Source organism: Seriola dumerili, unplaced genomic scaffold (assembly GCF_002260705.1).
Source record: "Seriola dumerili isolate Sdu_G_001 unplaced genomic scaffold, Sdu_1.0 BDQW01000043.1, whole genome shotgun sequence".
Taxonomy (NCBI): domain Eukaryota; kingdom Metazoa; phylum Chordata; class Actinopteri; order Carangiformes; family Carangidae; genus Seriola; species Seriola dumerili.
In genome coordinates, this window is record NW_019174298.1 from 1,059,665 (window position 1) to 1,086,155 (window position 26,491).

At 40.7% G+C, this 26,491-nt stretch overlaps 1 protein-coding gene across 1 annotated transcript in view; it reads left to right on the forward strand.

The window, feature by feature from the left end:
• Positions 1-26,491, forward strand: part of LOC111217407 (cadherin-4-like) — a 226,301-nt gene that overhangs the window by 161,931 nt on the left and 37,879 nt on the right. Inside the window, exons 5-6 of the mRNA XM_022739264.1 lie at positions 4,546-4,743; positions 25,997-26,152. Of these exons, the coding sequence (XP_022594985.1) occupies positions 4,546-4,743; positions 25,997-26,152 (354 nt within the window). The remainder of the gene's footprint in view (positions 1-4,545; positions 4,744-25,996; positions 26,153-26,491) is intronic.

Below are 26,491 nucleotides of genomic sequence, written 5' to 3' on the forward strand. Positions count from 1 at the left end.
CACACAGACACACACACACAAACACATACGCATACACATACAGACATAGAGCATGCACATATATTCTCCACTCTCTGCTTGCACTGTTTTCTCTACTGTAATGAAAGTAAACATTTTTTCTGTATCATCTCTGGTGAGTGGTTTCCAATTTCAATTGTTGTATGTTTTTTTTTTTCCGTCACACTCTATCTTGCATTGTCGCTCATTCTCTTCTAAAGTGCACACTTAAATCAGGGCCTACTATATTCTTCAGTTTGAGTGCTACCCTCATTCAGCATTTGATTAAAAACTGCAGAAACATGTAGTTTTTCATACCAGGGCCAACCCCTTACTCGTAGTCACATGCAACTATAAATCAATTCTGGGTCCACCCATTGATTTAAGACCCACAACCAGTCACATAATCAAATACACAAGCTACACACTCCCTTGGCCAACAAGCAAAGAAGTAATCATCATTTTGCTTAATTGCTAAATTTTTACTGGTAAAGATAAAAATAAAAATACATGAACAGCAGACACATTTTCTTTTTTATTGTCCCTGTTTGTTTTTTGTTTTTTTTTATGTTCTTTTTTTTTCTCTCATGGTTCATCATCTAATTAATTTATATCCACCCTTTTTACCTGTTACACACATTTTACCTGCAGTGATGGAAGAAGTATTAAGAGCTTTTACTGAAGTAATAGTAGCAATACCACAATCTATATTACTCGATTGCAAGTAAAAGTTTAAATGCAGGTGCATTTAAAATTAATGAGGCATTACTGTGTAAGCACTATTTTAATTTTGTAGCTTGTGTAGGTGGAGCTATTTTAACTGCTTCATTCTGCTGGGCCCTTCAGTCTGTGCAGTGCAACATATTTTATAACCTGAAAAAAATATTTAGTATATGAGATCTGCACTAGTAACTATACTTCACAAATAAATGTGCTGGAATAAAAGTGACAGAGAACAATATTTCCTTCTGAAAGAATACAATTGAAATACTCAGGTACATAAAAGCCCCTCAAAATTGTACTTCAGCACAGCACTTGAGTGAATGTACTTTGTTACATTCCACAACCTACACGTACCCAACCGCTGTAGGTGACTGTTTCCACTGTTATTGATTCAAGTATGTATTAACAGCAGTAAATCTTCTGCCATATTAGTAAATATACAGAATATTATATGTTATATATGTTAATTATATACTGTTTTTATAAAGCTCTCTAGGAAAACAACTTAGTTTGTATCTCTTCTGCTTAGATTGGGAAAACTCACTACTTTACTAGATCTCAGGAGAGTCTCATTCTGGCAGTTCTGAAGCTCACAACAGTGCCGTGTAAAAAGGCCTTTAAATGTTTTTGCTGCACTCTGAGGGAATGAACTGTAGCAAGGATTGTTGTTTGATCATCTGCTTTCTTTGGCAGATTTTTAAATTTCAATTGGGGCTACACTGACTATTCCTGTACCTGTAACACTTAGATCAGTATGATGTGTAGATGTGTAAGATTGACAGGGCCTTAATTCAATATTGCTGTGTTGAAATTTTATTGATGGTTTGATGACTGGTTTGATTAACCCATGCCTGATTTTATTTGCATTTCATACATTTCAATGTTTATCTATATCTAAATCCTGTATAAATAAAGGTTGAATGAATAGATGAAAATATTTTCCACATTCCTGCCCCTGAGGCAGACATGACAAAGACATGAACTGGGAAGGTGCTGGGGGCCTTGGGAGTGTTTGGTAGGTGAACTTCTGTGCTGCTGTTTTACCTGCTGGTGCACCATCAGCCTAACACAGCCCAGTGCATGAGGAATCACTGTTATTGAGACAAGCTGTCAGGATCCACTGACGAGGAGGAGAGACAGAGAAAAACAATAACACTGGAAGAGGAGGGCAGGGGAGAGCACGGGCAAGGGATAGCTTGATTGAGACAGAGATTGCAACGGATGCATAGCTTCAGCAATGATGCTCGTGACTGAATGGCTGACATGTTTTTAATGGTTTGTAACCCTGATTTATGTCAGTAAACTTACTGTAGAACAACTCTCCAAAATGTCAATTTAATATAACCTTTAGATCACTATATACAGCATATCTACTGTACCCCATGGGACATTAAACATGGTAGTTAAGAAGAAAGCCTTGACATGGTGGACCCGATGTAACCTTGACAGGGAAGTATAAATATGTGTGATGTACTGAAAATGTAGGAAGCCACATATGTGATTATCTGCACTCGGCTACCTTAACTAGCCCTGGGGTATGCAATTAAATCTCTCTCTTTTGTTTGTTTCTACCCACCCTGGAAGCATCTGTAATGAAGCAGATTCTCCATAGTTCACCTTCATGAGTTTTTCAGTATTTTCATGTGAGTACATTACGTTTGTCAGGTGCTGCAAATGCTTGATAGTTTCAGCATTTGATATAGTGCTCGTGACTCATGGATGAGTTAACGTTCATGAGGAGATTGACAATGGGCTCCTTTCAAATGCCTTATTCGAACATCTTTCAAAAAGACAGGTTTGTGGTGGTCATTTCTCTCTGCCTGCAGGGAGTGTGTGAGAGGAGTGTGTGATGGGAGAATACTGTATGATTGAAGTGCGTGTCTGTGATTCAGCTGTCACTGTCTACTGAAAGAGGCTGTAAATCGAACCTCAGACATGCTCTCTCTTAATAGGATTTTTATACCCGGTGTAAATGACACAGTCTGAGGTTTATGGTCTCTTTCATATATATGCACACATACATACATACATACATACAAAGAATTCACAGACTGTACACCGATGTGGTCACACTTTACAGCTCTGCCCTGCTCAGGTCAGATGCATGATGGCACAAATGAACGAGACAAGAACATCATTTAGCACATTGTATTTGTTGCTTATATGTCACACTGCAGACACACTGACAGTAGATTGTCTGCTTTTAAGAACTGAGGGAGTGTTCTACTTCTGCTATAAAGCATTTCTTCATTTCTGCTGTTTTGTTTCAAGAGTTTTATCAACCCAGTCTGAGTCACAGAATGATTTGTACTTACTAAAACACACACACACATACACACACAAATGTGCGTGCGTGCACACGCAAAAAGCTTAATCTAATTTCAAATGGTTTTGGAAATATTACAGTTAACTAGAGTTAGAATTTTATAGATTAATATAACAGAGGAGTTTTTTGATGGAAACTTGTAATTTGTATTTAGTCTATATTTACTCACTTTAATTAATTTCTTTATTACAATGTAGCTCCAACTTATATGGTAAAATTATTAAAGCATTGAGTATATAATTTTATTCAGGTCTTGGCCAATTATCATACATTTATGTAGCTTTTGAAAACCTCCTATTCTCTTGTTCAGTGTCATTGCACATACTAGGGTGGGTTTTTCTAACAGCATCACAAAGGCTCAACGTGGTTCTTCTGAAACTTTATTTAAAATATGTTCACACTTTATGTACGTTTATCATTTTGTTTTGATAATTGTTGTAAAGTACTCTATAGAATATGTAGAAGTTCACAGGTTTGAGCAGTATTAGAGCGAGGACATGTGTCGTCCTTGTTCTGGTTGCCAAGCTTTCTAATCACCAATTAGGTGCAGAAAGACAAACTGTAAGAACAAGTGAGTCAGTCAGTCAGCAAGTGAGTAATCGTGTGAGTGAAGAAATAACAGAGTGAATTTGTGTTTGAGTGGGTCCATTAGTTCTTTCACATTCAAAATACAGGATGTGCATTGTGCTCTTTGTTTCCATAGTAACATCATGCATTCTCTTCAATTATAGCGATGACTGAAATACTGTAGGTTTCAGAAACAAATACATGCATGTGTATTGCACATGCATGTACCACAGTGACAAGAGGAAGAGACGGAGGAGCCGGACAGCTGCCGGACTCTCACTCCTCACTACAGTTATTGTTAGAACACATCTCCTTATATTCAGAGTGATACTTTCAGACAGCAAGGGGACGGTGCCACCAGTATTTGTATTTGCCGCTGCCACCTGAGCTGATGATGATAGAGGTTTTTACATTGGCCATTGCAACCATGGAAACCACACCATGGAAAATAATGCAGCAGCCAATTTTACTGGTCTCTGAGATCCCTAAATTATGCACCTCTTCACCAGCAATAAGCAAACATATCAAACATGGTTTTAGTTTAAAAGTATGATTATCCAGTGTTGTATTATATTACATAAACCTCCTAACAGTTTCCTTATTTCAAGCTATGGCCCTCTGCATTTGGCTGCATGATGAGATTAGAGAATGCGGACTTTTATGGTTCAGGTTGTTAGTAGGATCATACGTAGCCAGCAGCCATAGCAGTGGAGCTGTGCTCTGCTGCCTGCCATTAAAAATACAGACCACTTGACATTGCCAGGTGACTTACATAGTGCTAACCACTCAGTATCTGAAAGAGCCATAACACTCATTCAATAAATGAATTAAATAAATGTTATTCTTTCCATCCTGTGAATTTCTACTTCCGTCATATCACTACTGTTACAGCAAATTTAGCCTCCTAAATTGAACCTTTTGTTGTCTTAAAGGTCACAACGGAGGAGGGGAAAGTCGTCGAGAGAAAAGAGAAGACGGACGTGTTCCAAGCACCACCTCCTCTCATCATGTTCTCAGGGTCTGGCCTGAACAGCTCCAAGGGTCTACGGAGGCAGAAGAGGGACTGGGTGATCCCACCAATCAACGTGGCAGAGAATTCTCGAGGACCGTTCCCTCAGATGCTCGTCAGCGTAAGTGAAAGATTTGATGGGCTGCATCACTGATTTGTTCTAAATTTACAGCTGGGTTTTCTTGAGGGCTCTTCATGGCTAACACTGATTGGGGGATATGTGATGGACGGTGATAAAGAACAGAAATAAATTAGCATAACTGGTTTGTTCTCCACATCCTTGCAGATGATTATGTTGTGTTATCCTCATGTAATTATAGCCACAAAATCTTAAGGTATTTAAACAGCCCTGATTGGACCTGAGAAGTTTTCCCTTCAGACGGAGACCAGGCTTCAAAACAGCTAAGCAGCTAAGCAGCTAAACTCTCCCTCAGTGTGAGGTCTGTTGGGTTCACAGTGAAGCAAATGATTATTTCTGCTCTTTTATGCATCCTTTCCTTCCTTTATCAGGCCATTTCAGAAAGGTTGCCCGAAGTTCAATTCTATTTTTATAGCCGCTTTATAACAATACAATTTGTCACAGAATCTTTACTGAAGCTATAACTCTGGGCCTCTTGTGAAATATAAGGAGAAAGTATGAAAAACTACAGGTCTCAGGCTCAAAAGAGCAGGACAGTGGTTCATTCCCTTGTGGCCCAGTAAAGAAATGTTGGTTGAAAACTCAGAGGTCACAACATGACAAATGACCTGACTATAGCCTCCTACTGCATGTGTGAACTAGGAATTTACAAGTAGTAACACCTCATCTGTTGTTGCCTAATCATCATTCAATAAATCTGTTCTCATGTAGTATTTAGCATCATTTAGATCGGAAGGTGGCAACAGCAACTGACTCTCATCATGGCAAATTTCATTTCTGCAAAACTGCTAATTTTGATAAGTACAGAATATAAACACAACATGGTGAAGGTTAGAGGTCGGAGGCAAAAAAAACAAAAAAAAACATGAATAAATAAACGTCTATGTGAATGTGCTGTTGTGCAAAGGCTAGAGCTGCACAGTGATTAAAATTCAGGGTTTCTGTCATAACAGACTGTGCACTTTGTCTCTCATAGCAAAGCTCCAGACTCTAAGCTTGTGGTTCGCACTGTAATTCATCAAAAAACATCATTCCAGGAGACCGCTGCTTCATTCCCTGCTACCACTTCCCTTCTCTCTTTATCTGGAATATCTAGCCATCAGCTTTTCCTCGCTGTTTACAAAACTCTCACAGTTTATCTCTTTTGGGTCTTAAATTGTGCAAAAGAAGCATTTTTTTTTTCCTCTTTTGTTTCTATTCTTTGTTTTTCAACAGGGTTTCATCCAATCCCCAGGGAAAAGCCTGGGGAGCTGCTTGAAGGAAACTTTTTTCATTCTCCTTTTTTTTTTTTAGTGAAACAAAAACATCAAGTCAAAGCGAGGAGAGTTTGTAAGTCTTTGTTTTGGAGTTGGAGTGTGTCTACAGCTGGAGTGTGTCCCATCAGCCTGGCACAGTGTGGCATTCTCTTCTAAACCCTCTGAGCCCTTCAGAAGTGCTACACCCAGCCGTAAACTGGCCAGACAGTTTTGCTGTTTTTATGAGCTGGTCAGAACCATAGAGAGACAGAGGGGATAGGGTGGGGTGGGGAGAGAAGGTATCAAAGGAACATTTGGAAGTATAGTGTGCAGCCAAACACAGTCCTATTTGTGCAGTAAATAGGTCCGTCAGGGGCTGGTGGATTGCTGAGTGGAGCGTTCAGAGCAGAGGAGAAGTGATGCGTGTTGATGCCTCTGTTGGGCTCTCAGGTTCCCGTCTTTCTCTTTTAATGATGACTGGAGGGCAGGCAGGGCCATACCAAGAACTAAAGATTTTAACAAGGAGACAGCTCTTGGGGGGGGGGGGGGATTTTGCCATACTTGTGTGTATAGCCCACTTCTATAACCTCTTCGGTCTTGTATGGGGATTGAAGCTTGTTCTGCATCTGTTTCAGTTCCCTCAGTTCAAATTTTACTCAAAAAATCCAAGCCAAGATGAACATTTTTTATTTTAATAGCAACATGAAGACAGAAGATTACGTTTTTCATCTCTGACATTTAACATGTTCATCGCAATTTTAATTCTGCGATTTGCATGTTGCAAAACAGAGCTTACAGAGTTTCTGTCTCTCATGTCTTCTCCTACCTTTCTCCAACTGTGCCGTTGTTCAGTGCTCTGTGTGCTGTGGCTGTGTGATGCCTCCCCTAATGGCCTGTGAAGTCAGTCCCTTTCCTAATGGGCTGTTCTGTCATCCAGCGCAGCAATGAGTGACATGCAGGCAGCAGCCTTCCCCGCCATCCCACCGCTTTTCTCCCTGCCCTGACCAAGTTGCCATCAGTTGGACAGGCGGGGTGACAGCAGCCCTCACCTGCATCTCCGCAGGTCTGCAGCACTGTCACTTTGATCAGGCCAGCACAGGATCGGGCAGGTGTCAGGACAGAGGCCCTACTGACTGGCCTCTGAACTCGCAGCGTGACATTGCTCGAGGGAAACGCTGACTGCTCCGGTAAAGTCTTGGCAGAACTGTACTCCCATCACTCTTTAAAGCTAAGACAGTGTCAAAGCTCAGTGATATGTTATTGACTGCTTTTTATTAATAGCAGCGCGGAAATAAAATGCTTCAGCACTTGACTTTTTCACTGTACATCAACGTGAAGTGTGCATGGTGAAACTCTCAGGCTTCATATGAGGCCTTTTTAACTTGTAGTGTAACAGAGTTGTACTGAATGTCTGGTGTTAGCAACACTGATTTCAGCACTACAAATGGGAATGAGTAGTGCATAACTTTTGACAGAGTGAAAATGAAAATGCAAGTCTCAGAAAAAAAAAAGGAAGGAAACAGAAGACTGTTTTACAGCAAACAAAGGCAGGAAAAGATCCAGAAAGACTAAAACAAAGAGTGGGGGGGGGTCATTTTTCACAATAAACAGGTGTTCTTTGTCATTCTCTTACTTCTGCAGCCAAACAGCCATCAATAGCATGTAAGGGACATTGATTTCTCACAGAGGCTTTTTGAAACCTTCCATTGATCCACACACTTCTCCTACGGCTGAGACGCATCGATTTCTTTTGCTCGGGTAAATAAAGACTCAACGTAACCATCCCCCTCCACCACTCAACTCCCTTAACCCCCTTTTAGAACAACCGTCAGCAGAAAAATGAACAAAACCCTGATGAAACAACAATTTAGCAAAGGAGCAATACGCAGTATGAATAAATGTTTGTCCAGTAAAATGCCTTTTTCATCGTACTGTTTCCTGACTCTTATCTGTGAGAAAATAACAGAGCGAGAGAGAGATGTGGTTTTGGCCTGTCAAAGTTGCTGGTGCAGGTGGGGTGATGGTATCATTGCTTTTATACAATGTATCGGACTATTTACAAAGTTAACATGGGTAAGCATTAGTAACACTTATTTGGCATTTGGGGATACATGCATGTTCGCTTTCTTACCTTGTCAACTAGCCTAGCTTAGCGTACAGACTGAAAGCAGGGGGGAAACAGTTACAGAATACACTTACAAGCTCCTGCAAATCTCACCAATTAGCACATTATATCTTGTTTGTTCAATAACATGATAAGTAGCAAGCTTTAGAGGTCTTAATGGGCAGATTTTGCTGCCTTTGGGCTGAGCCAAGCTATCTGTTTACAGTCTTTACACTAAGCTAGGCTAGTTATCTCACGGATTTAGCTTCGTATTTCATGGACAGATTTATAAAAAGGTATCAACCTTTGTCTAACTCTTGACAAGAAAGTGAATTAGTGTATTGCCGAAACCATCAATTATTCATTTAAGACTAACAAGCATGAAATGATAGAGTTGGTGTAGTTAGCTCTTCTCTCACATGGGAACGGTTGATGTGTATCTAGACATCTACAATTGGTACAAAAACCATTTCTCACAACATTAGCCTCTTTTCATCCTTTTCTCTTCTAATTGTTCACTTTTTGCATCAGTTTGTCCTTTTCCTCAGTCTTATCTTCATTGCAGCCTCTCTCTTCCAAAACCTGACTCCTTAAACCTCCTCCGCTCTGGGTAATACTTCATTGTTTGTCTAACAGAGATATTATTTTGAGTGAGAAGTCATTTATTATGAGAGCTGGAATAAGGGATGTGAAAATCCCTGCAACTTCAGCTAAACTGTTGTTTTATTGGATAATATTTCTTTTGGAAGACATTTTTTCTCTGTCCTTGAGACAGAGGAGCCAGATATTCCGATAAAGTGCAGCTGCATCCCTCAATAATCACAGGACATTAGATCGACAGGAATACCATAGAGAGAAAGAGCAGCAGTGAGAGCAATAAGCCAAATAAATGGGTACTTGTCTAGAGCCCTTTATTGATTGATATGTAGAGAAAGAGTTTTTTTATTCTTTTATTTGATATCCTGCACTTTTATCGACAAGTCATTTGTATCAGTAATGTGTTGTAGGTATTAATTTCCTGGTAGCAGCTTTAGAGCCAGCATGTTAAACAGTGCACAAAGACAGACATTTGTATCCGATTTGGTGTGTGTTGCAGTGCATCTGGTTATGTTTGTTGTACTTGCTGCAGCACCTGTGCTCCAGTTTCTACATCTCTCTCCATGAAGCATGTTGAGAAAAGCGTTTTTCAAGCAGAATGAGAGAACTCCCCCCTGAGGTGTCTGCTTGCTCCTCTGCGTACGTTTACCAGTGATTAATGACTGCTCCGCTTCACTGACAGACACGGCAACAACAAAAACACCAGAAACACAGACAAAAGAGAGAAAAAAAATCAGAAAGAAAAGGAGGAACAAAAAAGCAACTGTACAAATGAGCTGGAGCTGATTGAATTGGAGAATTTGAGTGGGGACAAAGACGGGTGGGTATGATTGAGAACAAGAAAAAGCAACAGACAGAAAGGAAAAGAGTGAGAGAGGGAATGTAGGGCTAGACCAGGATTAGAGGCATGTCTGTGTTTGTGTTTAGGTCTGATAGACTTCCCCGAGAACTGCTGTTCACAGCTCTTCCCTCGAGTCTAATGAAGCCTTCTGGCATCTGCCACCCCACCACCCGGCCAACACCAGCACTGCACTGCTCCAGTCTGCCCCCTTCATCCTTTTCCACTCTCTCCTGCAGAGACAAACACACACATTCAGTCACAAACAAACACATGCATACACAGGCACAGAGAGAAATTACTACCGGCAAACAAAGGATCAGTAAAGCGCATGTGTTGCGATGTTGCTTTTGTATATGCTCATTGTTTGGGGTTTTGTTTGGTCGCATTTCTGCTTTATCCCTAAACAAAGAGAAGAAAAAGCTAAGCTAGTAAAACAGGACTCCATCTTGTGTTTTTTTTATAACCCCGTCCACCAGAGAAACCGCAGGATGGTGAAACGCAGGGATGTGAGTATTTAAGGATCACAGATCCAGAGCTCGGTCACTAGGAATCCACACTGTTGCCCATATGGAACGTTTTATGAATGCCGAACTGCACAGAACTCTCTGAGCTAAATAAATTCAGGCTGTGAAAACACTCACATGTGTGGCTACACTAAGTCTATCAAACACATGAACTGCACCGGATGTGCACTGCTGTATATGTATTCAGGCATATTTTGTTCAGGGCTATGTTTTGTTTTGTAATCTTTCAATGTTCTTGTGCGCTGCTTAAGTCCTTCTTTGGCAAGCTTACATCTTCCATGCACATGCACACACGCACACACATACACACACACACACACACACGCACACACACATCACAAACTCTATCAAGCCAGGGGAGTAAATAAAAGAAACAATAAGCTTTCAGAAATGGGTGGACCTCCTGTAAAGTATGAAGATGGAGGAAAAAGGAGCGAGAGTCCACTCTAGGGAAAGAGCACAAACAGTCATGTCAGCACTTCATTTGCTCTTTGTTTTGACTCAGTTAAACATCTTGGCTAGTTTAAACTCTTGGCTTTTTGTTTGGCTTCACCCCCTGAAGAATTCACTCGAGGTATTTCCTTTCCAAACCCCAGCTTTGAATTTTATTCCAGGAGACATTGCAAATCAGTTGGCTAAATATACAGTTTGATATTTACTGATCCTGGTAATTTAGCCATGCTAGCAGCATGGCTCTATTGATGTCTGTGCTATGGTAATGTCAGTCTGTCAGTCATTCCGCTACTTCAGTCCAGACAGAAATATCTCAGCAACTACCGAATGGATTGCCATGAACTTTTATATAAACATTCACAATCCTCAGACCTTGTATCCTAATGACTTCCCTTGACTTTTCTTCCAGCACCACCAGCAGGTTTACATTTTTTATTTTCAGAGAAATATCTCAACAACTACTGGATGGATTGCCCTACAATTTTGTACAGTCATTCATGGACCTCCAGAGGATGAATCATAATGTTAAATACATCTACAACTATTGGCTTCATTGCTATGAACTTTGGTGCAGATATCCAGAGTTCAGAGGTTGTTTAGAGCAGTGGTTCCCAACCTTTTCCAACTCATGGCCCACTTAAAAATCTCAAAAATGTTGGCGGCCCCATAACTATACAAGTTTATGATGCCGGCGTTAACTTAGGTGTTCCTGTCATTGGCTTATCACAGTAATAGGCTTTAGTATAAAGAGAAAAAAACAAAAAGATTAAAGGAGTTTTTCATTTATGTTTAAGATATTTTTAAAGAATTATATTGTTAAAATTGTTCTGTTTTGCAGATGATTTGTCGGCTCACTTGCAATAAACCTTGCAAGCCCACAGGTTGGGAACCACTGGTTTAGAGTCAGATAATATATTTATCTAAAAAAATGATCACCTCAGATATTAACTGTTCTGTTCGTGCACAAGTACATCAACCTTGGCAAATGCTAGTTTAAAATAGAAGTATTCAGATATAATGACTTTTCATTTATTTCTTTAAAAAGTCTGTTCTTGTGACAGCAGGGATAAAGCTGGATACGCAGCCCTGAGTTATGATGACACGAGTAAAACACCAGTGGAAATTGAGAGTGCTTTATATTGTTACTCTTGTTAATGGAGTCTTTGTGATGGAGGAGCATGCTCATTCCTTTTTTGACAGGTCAGATCATTAATGAAACATTTGACCATAAAAGCAATTTGACCATCTTCTGAATAGCGTTAGACTCAGGTATTTAAGAGGAGAGGGGAGCATCTGAGGGTACATTAATAGCTCACGCAGAGGAGGTGACTGAGGTCATTCATGAATTAGGAAAGGAATAGCTTTATGTATTTGACAGTTCCATTTCTGTATGCTTAGTCCTGATTCCTGCGTCCCCTCAGCGATCCACTATTTTCCGAAGAGCCCCACCCCCCACTCTTTACAGTAGTCTTGTCTTGGCATATAACAAATACTTTATGAGCTGCATTTCCTGTCCTCTAATGAAATTAGTGAGATCAATATAATTACATTTATCAGCCCCAGGAAATGGAGTCTCCTAATCTCCTGGTATTGATGAGAAAAACAAATTGTTACTACATTCATGTATTTGTCAACAGCGTTTGCCTTTGTTTCCTCCTGTGTTCAGGGAAGTGAGACTAAAATGTAATTTTCACTGTTTAATATCTCATTATTTTGAAATTAGCGGCGTGAAGTCCTGGTAAACATGTTCATCAGGCATACTCAGCTATGGTTTGTTTTTCAAGAGAAAAATTTCTAGCCGTGGCCTTGTTGTGCATAACCAGGCCCAGAGCTGCTACTACTAAGATGTTACAGTAACAAAACAAACAAGAAAAACCTCTGCATCAGCCACCCACTCACTCATACACGCACAGACGCACATAGAGATACACACATGTGTGTACCCCCCCTCCTCCAACACATTCCTCTCTGATATGACATCAGGCAGCACCAGGCGGGCTCCCTCCTGGGTTCAGTTGGTGTTAAATTAAACAGTAAATCATCTCACCAAAAGACACAAGAGTTATGTGTGAGTCAAGGGCAACAGTTCTGGGCTCCTTAATAGGAGATGAGGAGGACTTTATGAAGGAGATAAATAACAGCTTAACAAACAGCCTCTGTCTGGTCCCCTGGAGGTTGGCCTCACCGACCCTGTGGATCAGTACAATGAAGGAGAGCCAACAATCTATTCCTCTGAAGACATGAAAAAATAATATGCAGTGAAATTGGAAGAAAGATATTCGGAAGGGGACTCGGGGAGGTGGGGACCAGTGATGAAGTGGGGGGGCTGTGGGTGGCTGTGATTGTTGGTGATACGAGACAAGGTCGGTCACTTTGAGAGGACACTTTGACAGACAGGTTGTCAGTCAGACAGACAGAGAAGACCCACAGACATTGCGGTTGTCCCATCAGGTAATCCTTTCCGCCCACCTCAGCTTTGCATGTTTGACTGAGACACAGGCCTTACAACATAAAATCGGATTCATCACAAAGCAACAGCATTTAGAGCAAATGGAAGAAAAGAGTAATTGCAAAGGGAAAAGTCCTCGGGCATTAGATTGAATTGAAGTGTAGCACTTTTGAATGCAAGTCATGTGATGTAAAATTCTAATCTCATTTAATGTGCTTGTATTTTTTCATTTTCCCCTCTTTGGATCTTTCTTTCCTGGAGGTAAATTGTGAGGGATCAAAATTGAGGCCTGCACCAGAATAATCTGATCCTATTTAGTTTGTCATTTACAATGAAAGGCCTCAGTCAGAATTTCTCATGTTAGTATAATGGATACTGTCAAGGGTTGATCATGTTTTTGTATAGTTATAAACCCCCTCTAACCACACACATACCCACAGACATGCAGGAGCGCACACAGACACACATGAAGATTTGGTACAAGCAAGCATATATCACCACTGTGTATGTGTGTAATAAAATTCCTCACTGCGCAATGAAATGCTTTACAGCATCTCAAGATGAAACAGCTCCTAAGGTAAACAGTTTAGTGCAAGATAAAAAGTTGCCAGTATTTTATAACTTGTCCTTTAACTTTGCAGGTTCTCACTTATGAGTATTTCTGGCCAATACTCCCTGATGCTGCTTTACACATTTTTATTTGCTCTTCATTTTCAGGAGAAAAGAACATTTCCTCCCAACGCTCTATAAAAGCTTTAACATCCCACATTGTTCATAAAACCAGAGTGATGCATAGCTCTTTGCACAGCACCTGGCATCGCAGCATACAGGGGATAAAGTTATGGCTCATCTGAGGCTGTGCAAAACGCTTCTTTATATAAGGTGATTTGTACTGGTTGCTATGTAGTCAGTGTCATTTTAAAAAGGGCTCAGCATCAAGTGTCTAGGGCAGCTGGGGCATTTCCAGATTTTCAGCAGTGTTTTCCTGTTGACTTCTGTGACTAGAAAGAGATTCACAACAACTGACCGCTGCTGGTTCTGATCCATTTCCTGATCTGTATCAGTCAAGAAATGACAGGTCAGCTGCCCCTGAAAAAACAGAAACCACATGTACACCAAACATCTGCATGTCATCCTTATGACACACGTGCTTATGCTCCAGCAAAAATACACAGACGTGAATCCACAGACACACATGCATGGCTGCACAAACATACACACACACACACCTCCTCACTCTTCCAAGGTTCATTTGTCAAGATGACAGCTGGACTCTCGCTGAGGTGGAGTTTGCCAAGCTGAATCTCTCGCTTGGTTAGTGGGAGCCAGAACATCCTGGGAAACATTCTGACACACACTTAGAGGCTGCGGTGGGACCGTGTGTGTGTGTGTGTGTGTGTGTGTGTGTGTGTGTGTGTGTGTGTGTGTGTGTGTGTGTGTGTGTGTGTGTGTGTGTGTGTGTGTGTGCGCGCGCGCGCACGTGCACATGCACGAGTGTGTCTTTTTGTTTGCGTGCATGTACATGTGAGTGTGCAACTTTTCAAAAACACCCAGCAGCAGCATGGCAAGGTCCAGCCCCTCTTCAGTTTCTGCCTGTGCTTGGCAGGGGCAGGCTTGGCAGGGAGCAGCCCATTTTGTCAGGCTTCCAGTCAACATCAAACGTGCATACCGCTCCCGCCTCTACCAACAACACCTTTCCTCCTTCGCCTTTGCACTCACATCTGGGTCCTTAGACATCTGTTTACTGCGTGATACCTCCGAAGTGCTTGTCCCTGTAGGGTGGGAGGGATGTACTGCATGCTTTTCCTTCCAAAGAGCCCTTCAGCTGTGTCCACTGGAAATGTGTCTTTGTAATGATGTAACAGGATGTTCCTCTGACTAGACTTAATAAGACAATGTGAGACAAATTTATTCCATCAGCATAGGATCCTACAAAGGTCGCATGTCTGGTCAAGGGGGAAAAATTTGATCCTCTCTCTCACATTATGCTCTTGATCCATCCTGCCAAACGGATGTCCAGTCAAACAAGTGCTGGCAACTTCTCTACACTTCCTGTTTCCAGGTTCCAGCCAAAAGGCTCGTGCTCTGCTATAGAGTTGTGCTGATGCAGACGATTCTCAGCCACTTTCGACCCCCCCCCCCCTTACTCTCACTCTGCTCACTCTTTTCCTCCCTCCATTTTCCCTCTAGTCTGCATTTCTCATCTTCACTGCTGCCTGATGTATTTAGAAAGTGAGAAGAAAAGAAGAAGGGAGGGGGTGGAAGAAGAGGGAGATATGGTGTATGAAAGGTGGACAGCGCAAAAGTGTGTGTGTATGTGTATATGGAGTTGTGTTTGGGGGGGTAAATGACTGGGAAAAATGCAATAGCAGCAGATTTCATGCCACTGTCACCCACCCTCTCTCTTTCCTCTCTCTGCTTCTTTCTCCCCTACAAGTCTCCTACACTCTTTACTCTAATTACCCAGATTGGGTTTCCTGGGGATGAAGGGACGAGGGAGTAAAAGGGGATAACAGGGGGTCCTTGATATTGTCCTTGTCAAAGCCTAGGGGAGTGACTGGAGAAGTCATTCATGCATCCATCACACTCCCGATTTCACAATTTAATCAATCCCCTAATGAAAGAGAGTGACAGAGAAAGAGAGGGAGGGAGAGAGGGGTAATAGTGAAATGGCAGCCCTCACACTTTAACCCTGCTAAGCCAAAGCTAAGGGGTGCGACCGCTCTTTGTCTGCCACAACAATGGCTGCCTTATTTTCATTCTCCCTGCCTGGAAGAAGGGAGTGTGGAGGGCGAGTCATTCCATTGTTACCTCTGGGGAGAATAGCACCTCTAATTTGCCATAAGCCTGCACTATTAAAGACCAGACTCCTTTCATACTGCAATAATTGGAAAAGTCATTCACTGTTTAACTTCCATTACTCCATGTTATTTTCACTAATGTGGTGGATGAAGGTCTTTTAATAATCTCGCCTGCATCACTTCTAGCTATCATTCAAATGACACAAAAACACACAGAGCACACTATCTCTCCAGTTTATTCTGGCACACACTCACATATAGACCACTAGGCTGGACAGATCTGAAAAGGCATCTGTTTGCCCCTGTGTCCCCTCTGTCCCTTCATTAAATCTGAAAATGGCATCCTCATATCTTAGTAATTTGATTGATGTCATAGTGAAGCATTTATGAGCCACAGTAAAAGTCGTTATTTATGCTTGTTTATTTATCAGAAAAAAATGTACCTAAAAAAACAACTAAATCATGAATTTAGCTGTATTGAAACACTATAGAGGTGACCGAGGACACAACTGAGGTTTGACCAGCTGTGGCTTAGCAGAGCAACCTAGCTGGGAGAGGTGTGCATGACTTTGTTGTTTGCAAACCAGAAGAAGGTGAGAAAGAAAAGGAAAGAGGAGGAAGAAGAGGAGATTTGGTAATTTCAATTGCTTTGGCAATAACAAGAGACTACAGCCATGTTAGTGGCCCCGAGGCTACTTAGGTACCTTGGTGCTTTAAGCTAAATGCTGACATCAGCATGCTAACATGTTCGCAATGATGATACTAATATGCTGATGTTTAGCAGGTATGATGTTTACCATGTTCACCACCTTAGTTTAGCAAGTTACCATGCTAACACTTGCTAATTAGCCCTAACACAAAGTAAAGATGAGGCTGATGGGAATGTCATTAGTTTTAGTTATTAAAATTCATCCTGAGGGGGACATGAAGGTCTATACAGAATTTCACTGCAATCTATCCAATAATTATTGAGACATTTTACATTTGGGTGGATGCTCATTGTTCTCAAACGCAAACAGCGTTTTCAGATTTAGTCGCCTAAATATGAACGTAAACACTCTCACTCTTAAACACAGAGCCACAGGTACATCTGTTCATGCAGACTCTGTGCAATCCTCGCCAGCTAATGAATACATGATGTTTTACAGTTTGTGTTTTATGTTTAAATTAGTAAGTGCATTTTTGAAAATCCCAACTTCATACTAAGATACTCAACATCAATCCTGCCCCACCTTTTGAAGAGATACAGTGCACAACATCAAAGCCTGAGCAATTCGGTGTTTTAAAAAGACCACAGGAAAGCTCTTAATGCAGACACTTTGCTGACTCACAGCAAAAAACACAAGGTGTCTTTTTATCTTTGTGCCTGCACTAGAGTACATTTGACAGATGGACTGTGTATGTGATATGCACTGCCACCTAAAAACCTTTCTCTTGTAGAGGATTTTTCTAGACCAGTTTGTTTGTGACCTGTTGGCCAATACCTGTATTTTTTGACTGCCTGTTAGGCTTTACTGTACTGCTGAAGGAATCGCTCTCTGTTTGTTCCCGTCAGCATTTGTGTTTGGAGTAGTTATCCCTGTTTGTTGGGCTTTAAAGCTGTGAAACGCCTGGCTTTCAGCTGTTTAGGGGTTTGCTCTGAGTTTGCCGTCTGCAAGTGACAGACTGTTTCTACTGTCCTCCTGTTCGCTGAACCAGTGTCATTCTCTGATATACTAGTGTGCTACTGCTCACCTAATTGGCACACTCATGACAGGCCTCTGCGTGTTTGTGTGTGTGCTTGTATGTTTCGTTTTATGTTAGTGCGTGATATGCTTAAGCCGGATTTACTTTGAGCATTTTCTCGAAGTAGCAACTCAAAGCAGCTGATTTCAGTTTTGCTCCATTTCAAGATAGCGGGTTTTTTTTTTTGTTTTTGTTGTTTTCTGTTTTTTTGTTCTAACAATATTCATTATATGAGTGCTGAACACATGAGGTCATACTGTATATCTTTTTTTTTATTTTCAAACCCTTACGGTTAAAAAAGATTTTTCATTCATCTAAAAACTCTAGTCTTCTAATTTCAAACAGAACTTCTCAGTGGCGGACTAACAATCGTTCCAAGCTGTCCGGAAGATATAAAGCACTGAGACAATTCAAGCTGAAGGGACATCTTTCTTTTATTATGTTTGAAATTGAAGGTTTCATTTGGCTGAATGTAAAGTGATTTCAGGAAACAGTATTTTTAAGACAAGTTTTAATGTGGTTTATGTTTGCACCATTCTCTAGCATGAACAATAACGTGTGGCCAGTTTGGTTCCATGCTGAAACCACTGTCAGCCACATCTAAGCCACATCTGATACAGCTTCTGTCTTATGTCATGTGTCTCAGGAAAATGGAATTAGTAAAAACCAAATCAGAAGATGTCATGGGCATTAAGGTATTTCTCTGTTAACAAAAAAAACCCTGCATGGTTTTAAATTAGTATCCAATCCAGAGCCCATGACTTGGCTCAGTATAGGAGAAAGTTTAGCTGAGATCATGGCTCCAAATATTGACAAATTTTTTTGTGACAGTGAGAACAGATCTTCACCTCCCTCCAACACAGCATGCACATTTATTCATAGCTGCACGTTGTACTTGCATCTTGGCTCATGTTTTGAATTTAGCTGCAATTTGTATTTTTATTTAAAAAAAAAGACATCAGACATCCTCTGACTCCCAACTTCCCGAATACACAGAAATCTACACAACCTGGACGGCTGTATAAGTCAGTGTTTCCCCTATATGCAATGTATTAATGGATGAATTAATGAAACTAAAATGTCAGTTTTTCTGGCACAAATGTGCACAAACAATAATAATGGAAAGTTAATAAATTAAAATAAAAACTCTTGAGTTTTATTGACTATAATGGGTTGCTGAGGCTTTTGCTTAAATATGTAACGATAATTCCTCAAAACAGTGCAAGAACATTTTTATTTTGCTTGCACAAATGAATCAAAATGGTGTTACTGATATCCTGATCAACTCCAAAGAGGTGCAAACTTAGACTAACCTTGTGCAGCTTTGTTCTGTGTACTACCTCTTGTTAGTCAAATTATATTTGAATATTCAGATGAGTCTGAAAGACTGGCTCATTAAGTTTATATTATCTATTTTTATTCATATTCAGTGAAAAGTAATTTTCTCTGTTGAAGACATTTTATTCTTCAACATTTATTACACCAGCAGTTTGGTCTGTATAGAATGCATATCACATCTACAATGATTCTAAGGCCAATTGAAGCTGTTCCTTCACTGACACATGTAAATAACAAGGTCCTGCGTCTTGCACTTGTATTGCTGCTTCAATCTCATTCACAATGCCCCAAGAACATTATAACAATGCATATGATAATTGCTGTTCTCTGTACATGCTTAACTGCACACTATATTCAAACTTACCTGTACTTCAAAAGGTTTCAAGGTCAATCATGATATGTATGTATAATGCCTGTAAATATGCATGCCCTGACCAACACCAGAGAGCACCTAGGCAATTCCTTTATTTATGAATCTTTCAGGTAACCTGTAGATTAGGGAGGTTAATCTATTAATCAAATTTAGCCTAGAGAAAAGCAATTATGTTTGCGCTTGAATGTTACGTTTGAGCTGCAGTGCATAAAAATACAGAATGCACTAAAATATAATGTTTAAAGTACGTTTCTCATGCACTGATTTAAAGAGACTGTCGTTAAAAAAACGACTCCAAAGGTCGTCTGTGAAACGGCTTTTTATGACCCGTAGTTCCGTTTTATTGTAAGGCCACCTCAAGCAGTCATAGTAACCATGATGGGAGCAAAATAGAAAGTCAGGTGAGGTAGTATAAAGATCTTAAGAAGAGGGTGGGCTGGATGGATTAGTTGACAAAACACAAGAGACTGCTGTTTGCTTCCCATTTGAAACCAATAGTCATCGTTGTTTCTTTTAACTGCGACTGTTCCACAACCAGCTGGAAATGCAACAAAGCACTCATTTTAACACAAACCACAACCTTTTCCTAAACCTAACCAACAAGCAGCTTTTTGTGCCGAGACCTAACCAAACTGTGACCAAGCTTAATGGTGTGTTTGTTATTGTAACCATGACAAAGAAAGTCTGGTACCCCGCATCCGTCATTAATACCATAATCTCTACATTCCATCTTCTTGTTTGCTTTGTGGAACCAACATAGTATTTATAAAAAATACTTCCAGGGCTCATTCTAAACCATCTTCTTTTCATCTTCTTTTTACGTTTATCAATCGCTCTCACGGCAATTCCACCCTCTAGTGATGAGGATAGACCTGCAACCGTAACAAGTACACTGGCAGAGAGAGGGTCTGTGAACACAGCAAATTCTATTTTGAATTGCATTCACTGCTCTAAGCATCTCCATGTTCCTCCTGTTTGTTTACATATAGTACCTTTTCTCTTAATCTGCCATAGTGAGAGTTACGTGGGTGGAGGGAAAGCTTGAATGCTGAGGCAAACAAATGCAATGGTAATATGGCTCAGGAACACTCTGTATCACATGAAGCAGAGAAGGCCACCACTGCATGAGTTTGAACTTGAAACACCTCAAAAGAGCCAGCTGAGACTAGCCAGTAGAGATGAGGACATAGATTTAAAAGAAATGGGGTTTTATTTATTCACTTTAAGTAAAAGTGAATGTTAATTAAATCGACCCGAAAATAGGTCAACATCACTCAACTGAGTGCAAAATAAAGCAAACTGAACTGCAACAGAACCGAACAACTGACAACTAAACAAACTGACCTCACTAATGACAAACAGCTGGCTATACACTGGCTGGCTTAACACAAGGGGTGCCACACAATAACAACAGAATACAAGGAAACACTAGACGGTTTGCGACTCAATAATATTTGTAATAAAACAACGTCGATATAACTTGCAAAATTAACTTTAATGACCACAAACAAAAGTATCCCAACCCCTCAGAGCTGTGGCAGCTGTGTGGCACAGTCCTGGGCACAAGTGTGGGCAATTAAAATTAACATTTGTATGTTAAAGGGCAGACATTTCCAGAACCATCAGAACAATTAAATAAAGAAAATTAAATTAATGTTGCTTAAAGCTATATTTAATAAGAACTAGTACAAACTACTTCAGTATTTGGGTGTAAAAAGTTGCATTCATAGTGCCATCTAGAAATGTCATCTCTCCTACACCTTTTACACTCATGCAGCCCCATAACAGCACACTCCCATCTCCATGTTTCACGGTCTGCACTGTGCAGTCACTGTTGTAGTCGTGGCCAGGTCCACACGCAAACATGCTGGATCCCATCTGATCCAAACAAATTTATTTTGGTTTCATCTGACCAAAGAATGTGCAGCCAATATTCATCAGGCCTCTTTTCATGTTCTTTGGCAAAGTTTCATCTTGCAGTTTTTGTCACGGTTGGTGGAAACAGCACAGGCAGACAGGACCCAAACACAGACACACAGGCAGGTTCAGTGAAGTTGCTTTAAATGGATGAGAAGTGTTACAGGCAGAGGGCTTGACAAGAAGGCAGCCAGGTACCAGCAACAGGGTAGTACATGGATGCAGCACATACACTGGGAACCAGACGGTGGCATAAACAGACGATCTGACAAGGAACTGGTGGCAATCTCAGGTTTAAATACTGACTGGGGTGATGAGGAAACAGAGAACAGGTGTGTGAGTGGGCAGGGAAGCTCAGGTGATTGGGAATAGAAAACAGGTGAGCAGGTGGATATGGAGGCAGAAAGAAAGTCCAGGGCCAACTGGTGGGCAGATGGAGTATGTCAAATGACAGAGGCCATATAAACAGGGCAGAGACAGGAATAATAAGAGCAGGGATAATAAGTCCAGGGGAGCGAACAAGAGACCTAAGAGATGAATCGTGACAGTTTTGTGCTGCTTAGTGAGCAATGGGTATCCTCTTGGATGTCATCCGTAGAGGTTGACTTCATGCAGTGTCCTTCAAATTGTCTGTCACTGAAATAGCAATTTGCACAGATTCCTTTGTGCCAAATCAGAAGCACTTGCCGTCTGCTTTTCAATGCAAGGTTGCGTAAAAATCATGGCATCATTTTTCGAGGACATCCACTGTCCTTCTGCTATTGGTAGTATGTTTCTTACTGTAACTCTACTGCTGCAACTGTGGCTTATCTTCAGCGGCCTACTGATGCTATGATACCCTCTCTCATCTTTACAAAGTATCACAACCTGGTTTCATACTTGTTCGGGTAATTCCTTAGAAAGCTGTGGTGTTCACAGTTAATTTCATAATTCCTAAAATCAAAGGTGTTCTCACTTTTGCTGCAGTGATCACAAATGTGCTCTTGTGACCACTCTGTATTTTTGTTGCTTTCACATCGCACTTTGTGGCCTCTATTTCAGTGAAGTCTATCAAACCTTTTTGTTTTTAAATTATGCATAAGACCAAATACCCTACACTTCAATATAAAAATAATACATTATCTGCTGTACGATGACACAGTTTTGAATCATTTAACATTTTAATGATATTGCACCGGGGTGTACTCAGTTTTGTTGTCTATTGCATGTAAAGGTGTTTCTAGTATTTTTTCTAATCCCATGTATGTTTATTGGGGTGGAAAGAAGCATCTTCTTCAATAGATTCAATTGCATTTATACAACAGCTTACATCTTTGTACATATATCACGCTAATGTTGCTTTATCAGCACACAGTATACAATACCTAATCAAAACTCGCAACTCATTATATCATCAAAATATGTAGTAGTGTATTTCTACACCATGCAGTGCAGTCACATACTTTGGATATGTTGGATACTTTAAAGTGTTAGTTAACATGAATTTTTAAGTGAAAATTAATTCCTCTGCACCCCAGTGACTGTGGTGGTAGAACGGCGCTTCTGTGTTATTCATTCCCCTCTCTTCATCTCCTCTTCTCTGTTTTCCCCAAAGACCCGGTGGCATGATAATTTCTCATTTGATTTAGTTTTGCCTGGCAGAAGGGAGCTAAGCTCACTGATAAGATCTCCTTAAGAACCAGACAAGTTGTCAGTAATGAAGGGAATTGCTTTGATCCGTCGACAAATAGGTCATTTAGACAGTGTCTGGTTTCTGATGCCACATGATACAGTCATGACTTTCTCTCTCTCTCTCTCTCTCTCTCTCTCCCTCTCCCTCTCTCTCTGTCTCTCTCTCTATCTCTCTCTCACTATCAATTTCTTTTGGCTGAGTGCTTCTCGTCCACTCTCTCTCCCCTACAAATTCACACACACACACATTATCAAGACAAGAGAGGAGAAATCAGAGAGGAAGCGAAAGAAAAAGACAAAGGAAGAAAAAACTGAAAAACAGTTTTTGATTATTATTGAAAATCCTTTATTATGTATTACCCAATGGAGGCATTTTATATGTGTGTTATTGTGTGTCCCATGTGAAGTGAAAGATAGTGGTATAACAAGAAAGAGAGAGTTTCCTCTTCATTAAAGGAAATCAAAAGTCCTGATACAGTCATGAGAAGCTCTTAATGTTCATCTCATGCTGAGCTTTTTTCAACACATTCACTGCCTTTCTGAAGCTAAAGTGACAAAATGACAGTGAAAGCTGCTTACTGTTGGAATGACATCCTGCCTGTCACAATATTCTGTGATAAAAGGAGGAGCCTGATAACATGCAACAACAGCGAGCTGACTCATTTCCCTGACAGCCATTGTTGGATCCCTTAATGCATAGCCATGTATATATGCCTGTGATTTATTACATGCATTATTAATCATGAGCCAGACGTCATTGCAGCGGCAGTTTGTCATCACATTGCTCGTTGTCGACTCTGAACTGTCCAAACAAGCTTAGTGGGAGAATTAGAGGTGAAAAAATTTTGAAGTATAATCCTTTTTTTAAAATCATTAATTGGCATAAACAAAATCTTTCAACACCATATAAAGCACAGTTGTACACGCTTGAATGTGCATATGTGTGCACATGCAGCCATGCACAAATATTTGGTACAAACAGATGAGGATAAGGATTCTGGCGCCGTCCCTCAACAGTTTTCAAAACGTCTACGTGAACGTTGTGGGAGGGAGAGCTAATTGGCTGGAATGACTGTGGAAACATGCAGCTGAATCTCTTTTCCCCCCCAAGCAGGACGGCTTGGAAGCGGGTAGGAAATCAGGGGGGCGGGGAAAACCGAAATGGAATTATGGAGAGCTATCACTTCCTAACTGGTGAGGATTTATACACCACTGCCAAGGCCAACGGATTGAAGTAATTTCATTTTTCATGCATGGCTTCTGTCCCCACGGAGACCTGAAGCAAAGAAAGAGAGAGAAAAAGAGAGAGAAGGAGTACAGCGGAGGGGAGAGATGAGAGGAAAGGGGCGGAGTGGAGATGAGAGAGAAGGAGACGGAAAGGAGGAGGGAGGGCAGAGGAAGGGAGAGACAAGGGGGGTGGGGGAGTGAATGAGAGGGGGAGACAGTTTGGCAGGCGGCTGTGTAGTAATTGCTTGTATTTTCTAATGCGACAGGAGAGGTAGATGGAGTCAGCGCGCTGTGGTCTGGTTACTTTGCCTATACAGGAGGGTAATGGTGCTATGTTGAGAGTTCAACTGAGCTGCTAGCTGGATATTTGTTAGTTTGTTGGTGTTTAACGGGCAGAGTTTCTTTGAAGTAATAGCAGTCGATGCCTGCAGCTCGTTAATTATCATAGCTGTCAGCAGTAATTTGCTGAGATATGTGCACAGCATTCTGACATTCTCCTCCCGCTATTCCCCAAAGAAAACACATATACAGACATGCACAAATAGCATTAGTGGGCTGTTGTGACAGCTCCTCTTGCATCCTTACAGCTAAGGTGTCTGTAACTGATTGCTTTTGTTTGATTAGAAAGACACACCTTGACTCTATCTCTCTAAAAGAGAGCTGATGATAATGCTGATGCTGATGAAGAGCAAGAGATAGAAAATGGTGATAACAGCACTGTCAGTGATGGTGACAGGTTTTTATTCCACCAGTAGGAAGAGTCAGGATGACACCTGTCTAATACGGTATGTCCTTCCCTTGTCCTTGTTAGTTGCTCCAGCTATTTTCTCAGCTGGGCAGAATTCCTGGTGTGTCAAAAGTGTGGCTAAATTGGTTCCTCGAGTGGTGAAAGATGGAGACAACTTTGGACAGTCTTACTCTTCTGGTGCACTCAGGATCTCCACTGAAATAGTCATTGATTGAAGAAAAAAGGTTGGCCATGGCTGTGTGTGTGTGTGTATGATTGTATGATTGAGTCATTTTCACCCACTGATGTTCATGGGTTGTCATGTGGTTAATGGACAGAGATGGTATGCTTGAAGGTTTGGACTTTATTTGGGCACTAAATTGAAAGATTCCTCCAGATGAGTCATAATTACACAGCACTTCAGTTCAAATCGCAGGCCTAGCTCTGCACTTAATGCACCTATTAGCTATATATGTGGCCAGGAAAGCTGAACCAAAATGTAGGCCTAATTTTTTTTGAAAACTTTCTGCTTCCCTTCTCCCACAGCTATTGAATAATTCTTTTCTCCTGTGCAGCCTTGCCCATTTTTACCCCCTCAAAATGTGTTTATTGTTATGTTGCCTGTTGTTGCTTCCCTAATTACACACCAATTACAACCTCATATTTTCACCTACCTATCTAATTGTCATTTTTGTTCACAACCTGTCTGTATTTCCAAAATGGCTCCTAGCTGACTGTCAAAGTTAACAGTAAATATATGTTGATTTCATTTCGCCCTCCCTGAAATATTGAATTTAAATTTCTCTTTTGAAGCAGTCCAATTCTGCCAAACAGAATGCATAGCTTTCCCTGCGGCAGCACTAATGGAATCTTTGAGTATGTGGTAGCTAGAAATGCCAAACTGTGATGAATGTGTGTGTGTGTGTGCAAGAGTGGGTGCCCTGGCTTCGTGTGTTTGTGTGCCTGCGCATGTTTCCAGTGAATATGTAATATCAGGTTTCTTAGACTGTGTGAGGACAAAATATTAAACTCAAGGGTTGTATATCACAAACTGGTCCTTGAATAATAAACACCTCACAGTACATGTTGCACCAGCAGGTGTAGATTGGCCATGAGATCTGAGAGTTTAGTTTCTTGGGAAGAGACTGAAACCTAATGAGATAGAAAAGTTTATTGCTCAGTGAAACACGTTATGAGAGTTTAATATTTATTGGATTGATTTAGTGTTTCTCTCTTTGTTTTTTGTGATGCAGATTCGTTCAGACCAGGACCAGGACATCTCGATCCGATATAGCATCACAGGGGTTGGAGCAGATCAACCACCCAATGAGGTCTTCAATATTGACCCCGTGCTCGGGAAGATGTTCGTCACCAAACCTCTCGATCGAGAACATCGCTCTTCTTACCATGTGAGTGTCTCTCTCTCCCTCATTCACACATACATCCGCGCACAACAGCCATGACCTTTGAGATGAAACCCATTATTATATGGACATTTAACCCTTTGACACATATGTCTCTTTGCCACCTCAACAGAAAGGGGTCTAAAGCAGAACCAGTGTGGTTCTGCATAATAAAAATGCCATCTCTGATATATATTTGCTCAACATAACAAATTATGGAGAAAAAAAATAAAAAATCAGGTTTAGAAACTATTTAATTAAATCCATTCAATAAACATTACATAACAATATTGCACTACATTGTTACATTAAGCAAAAACATTTCCTGGAAGAGTTGTGTGTATG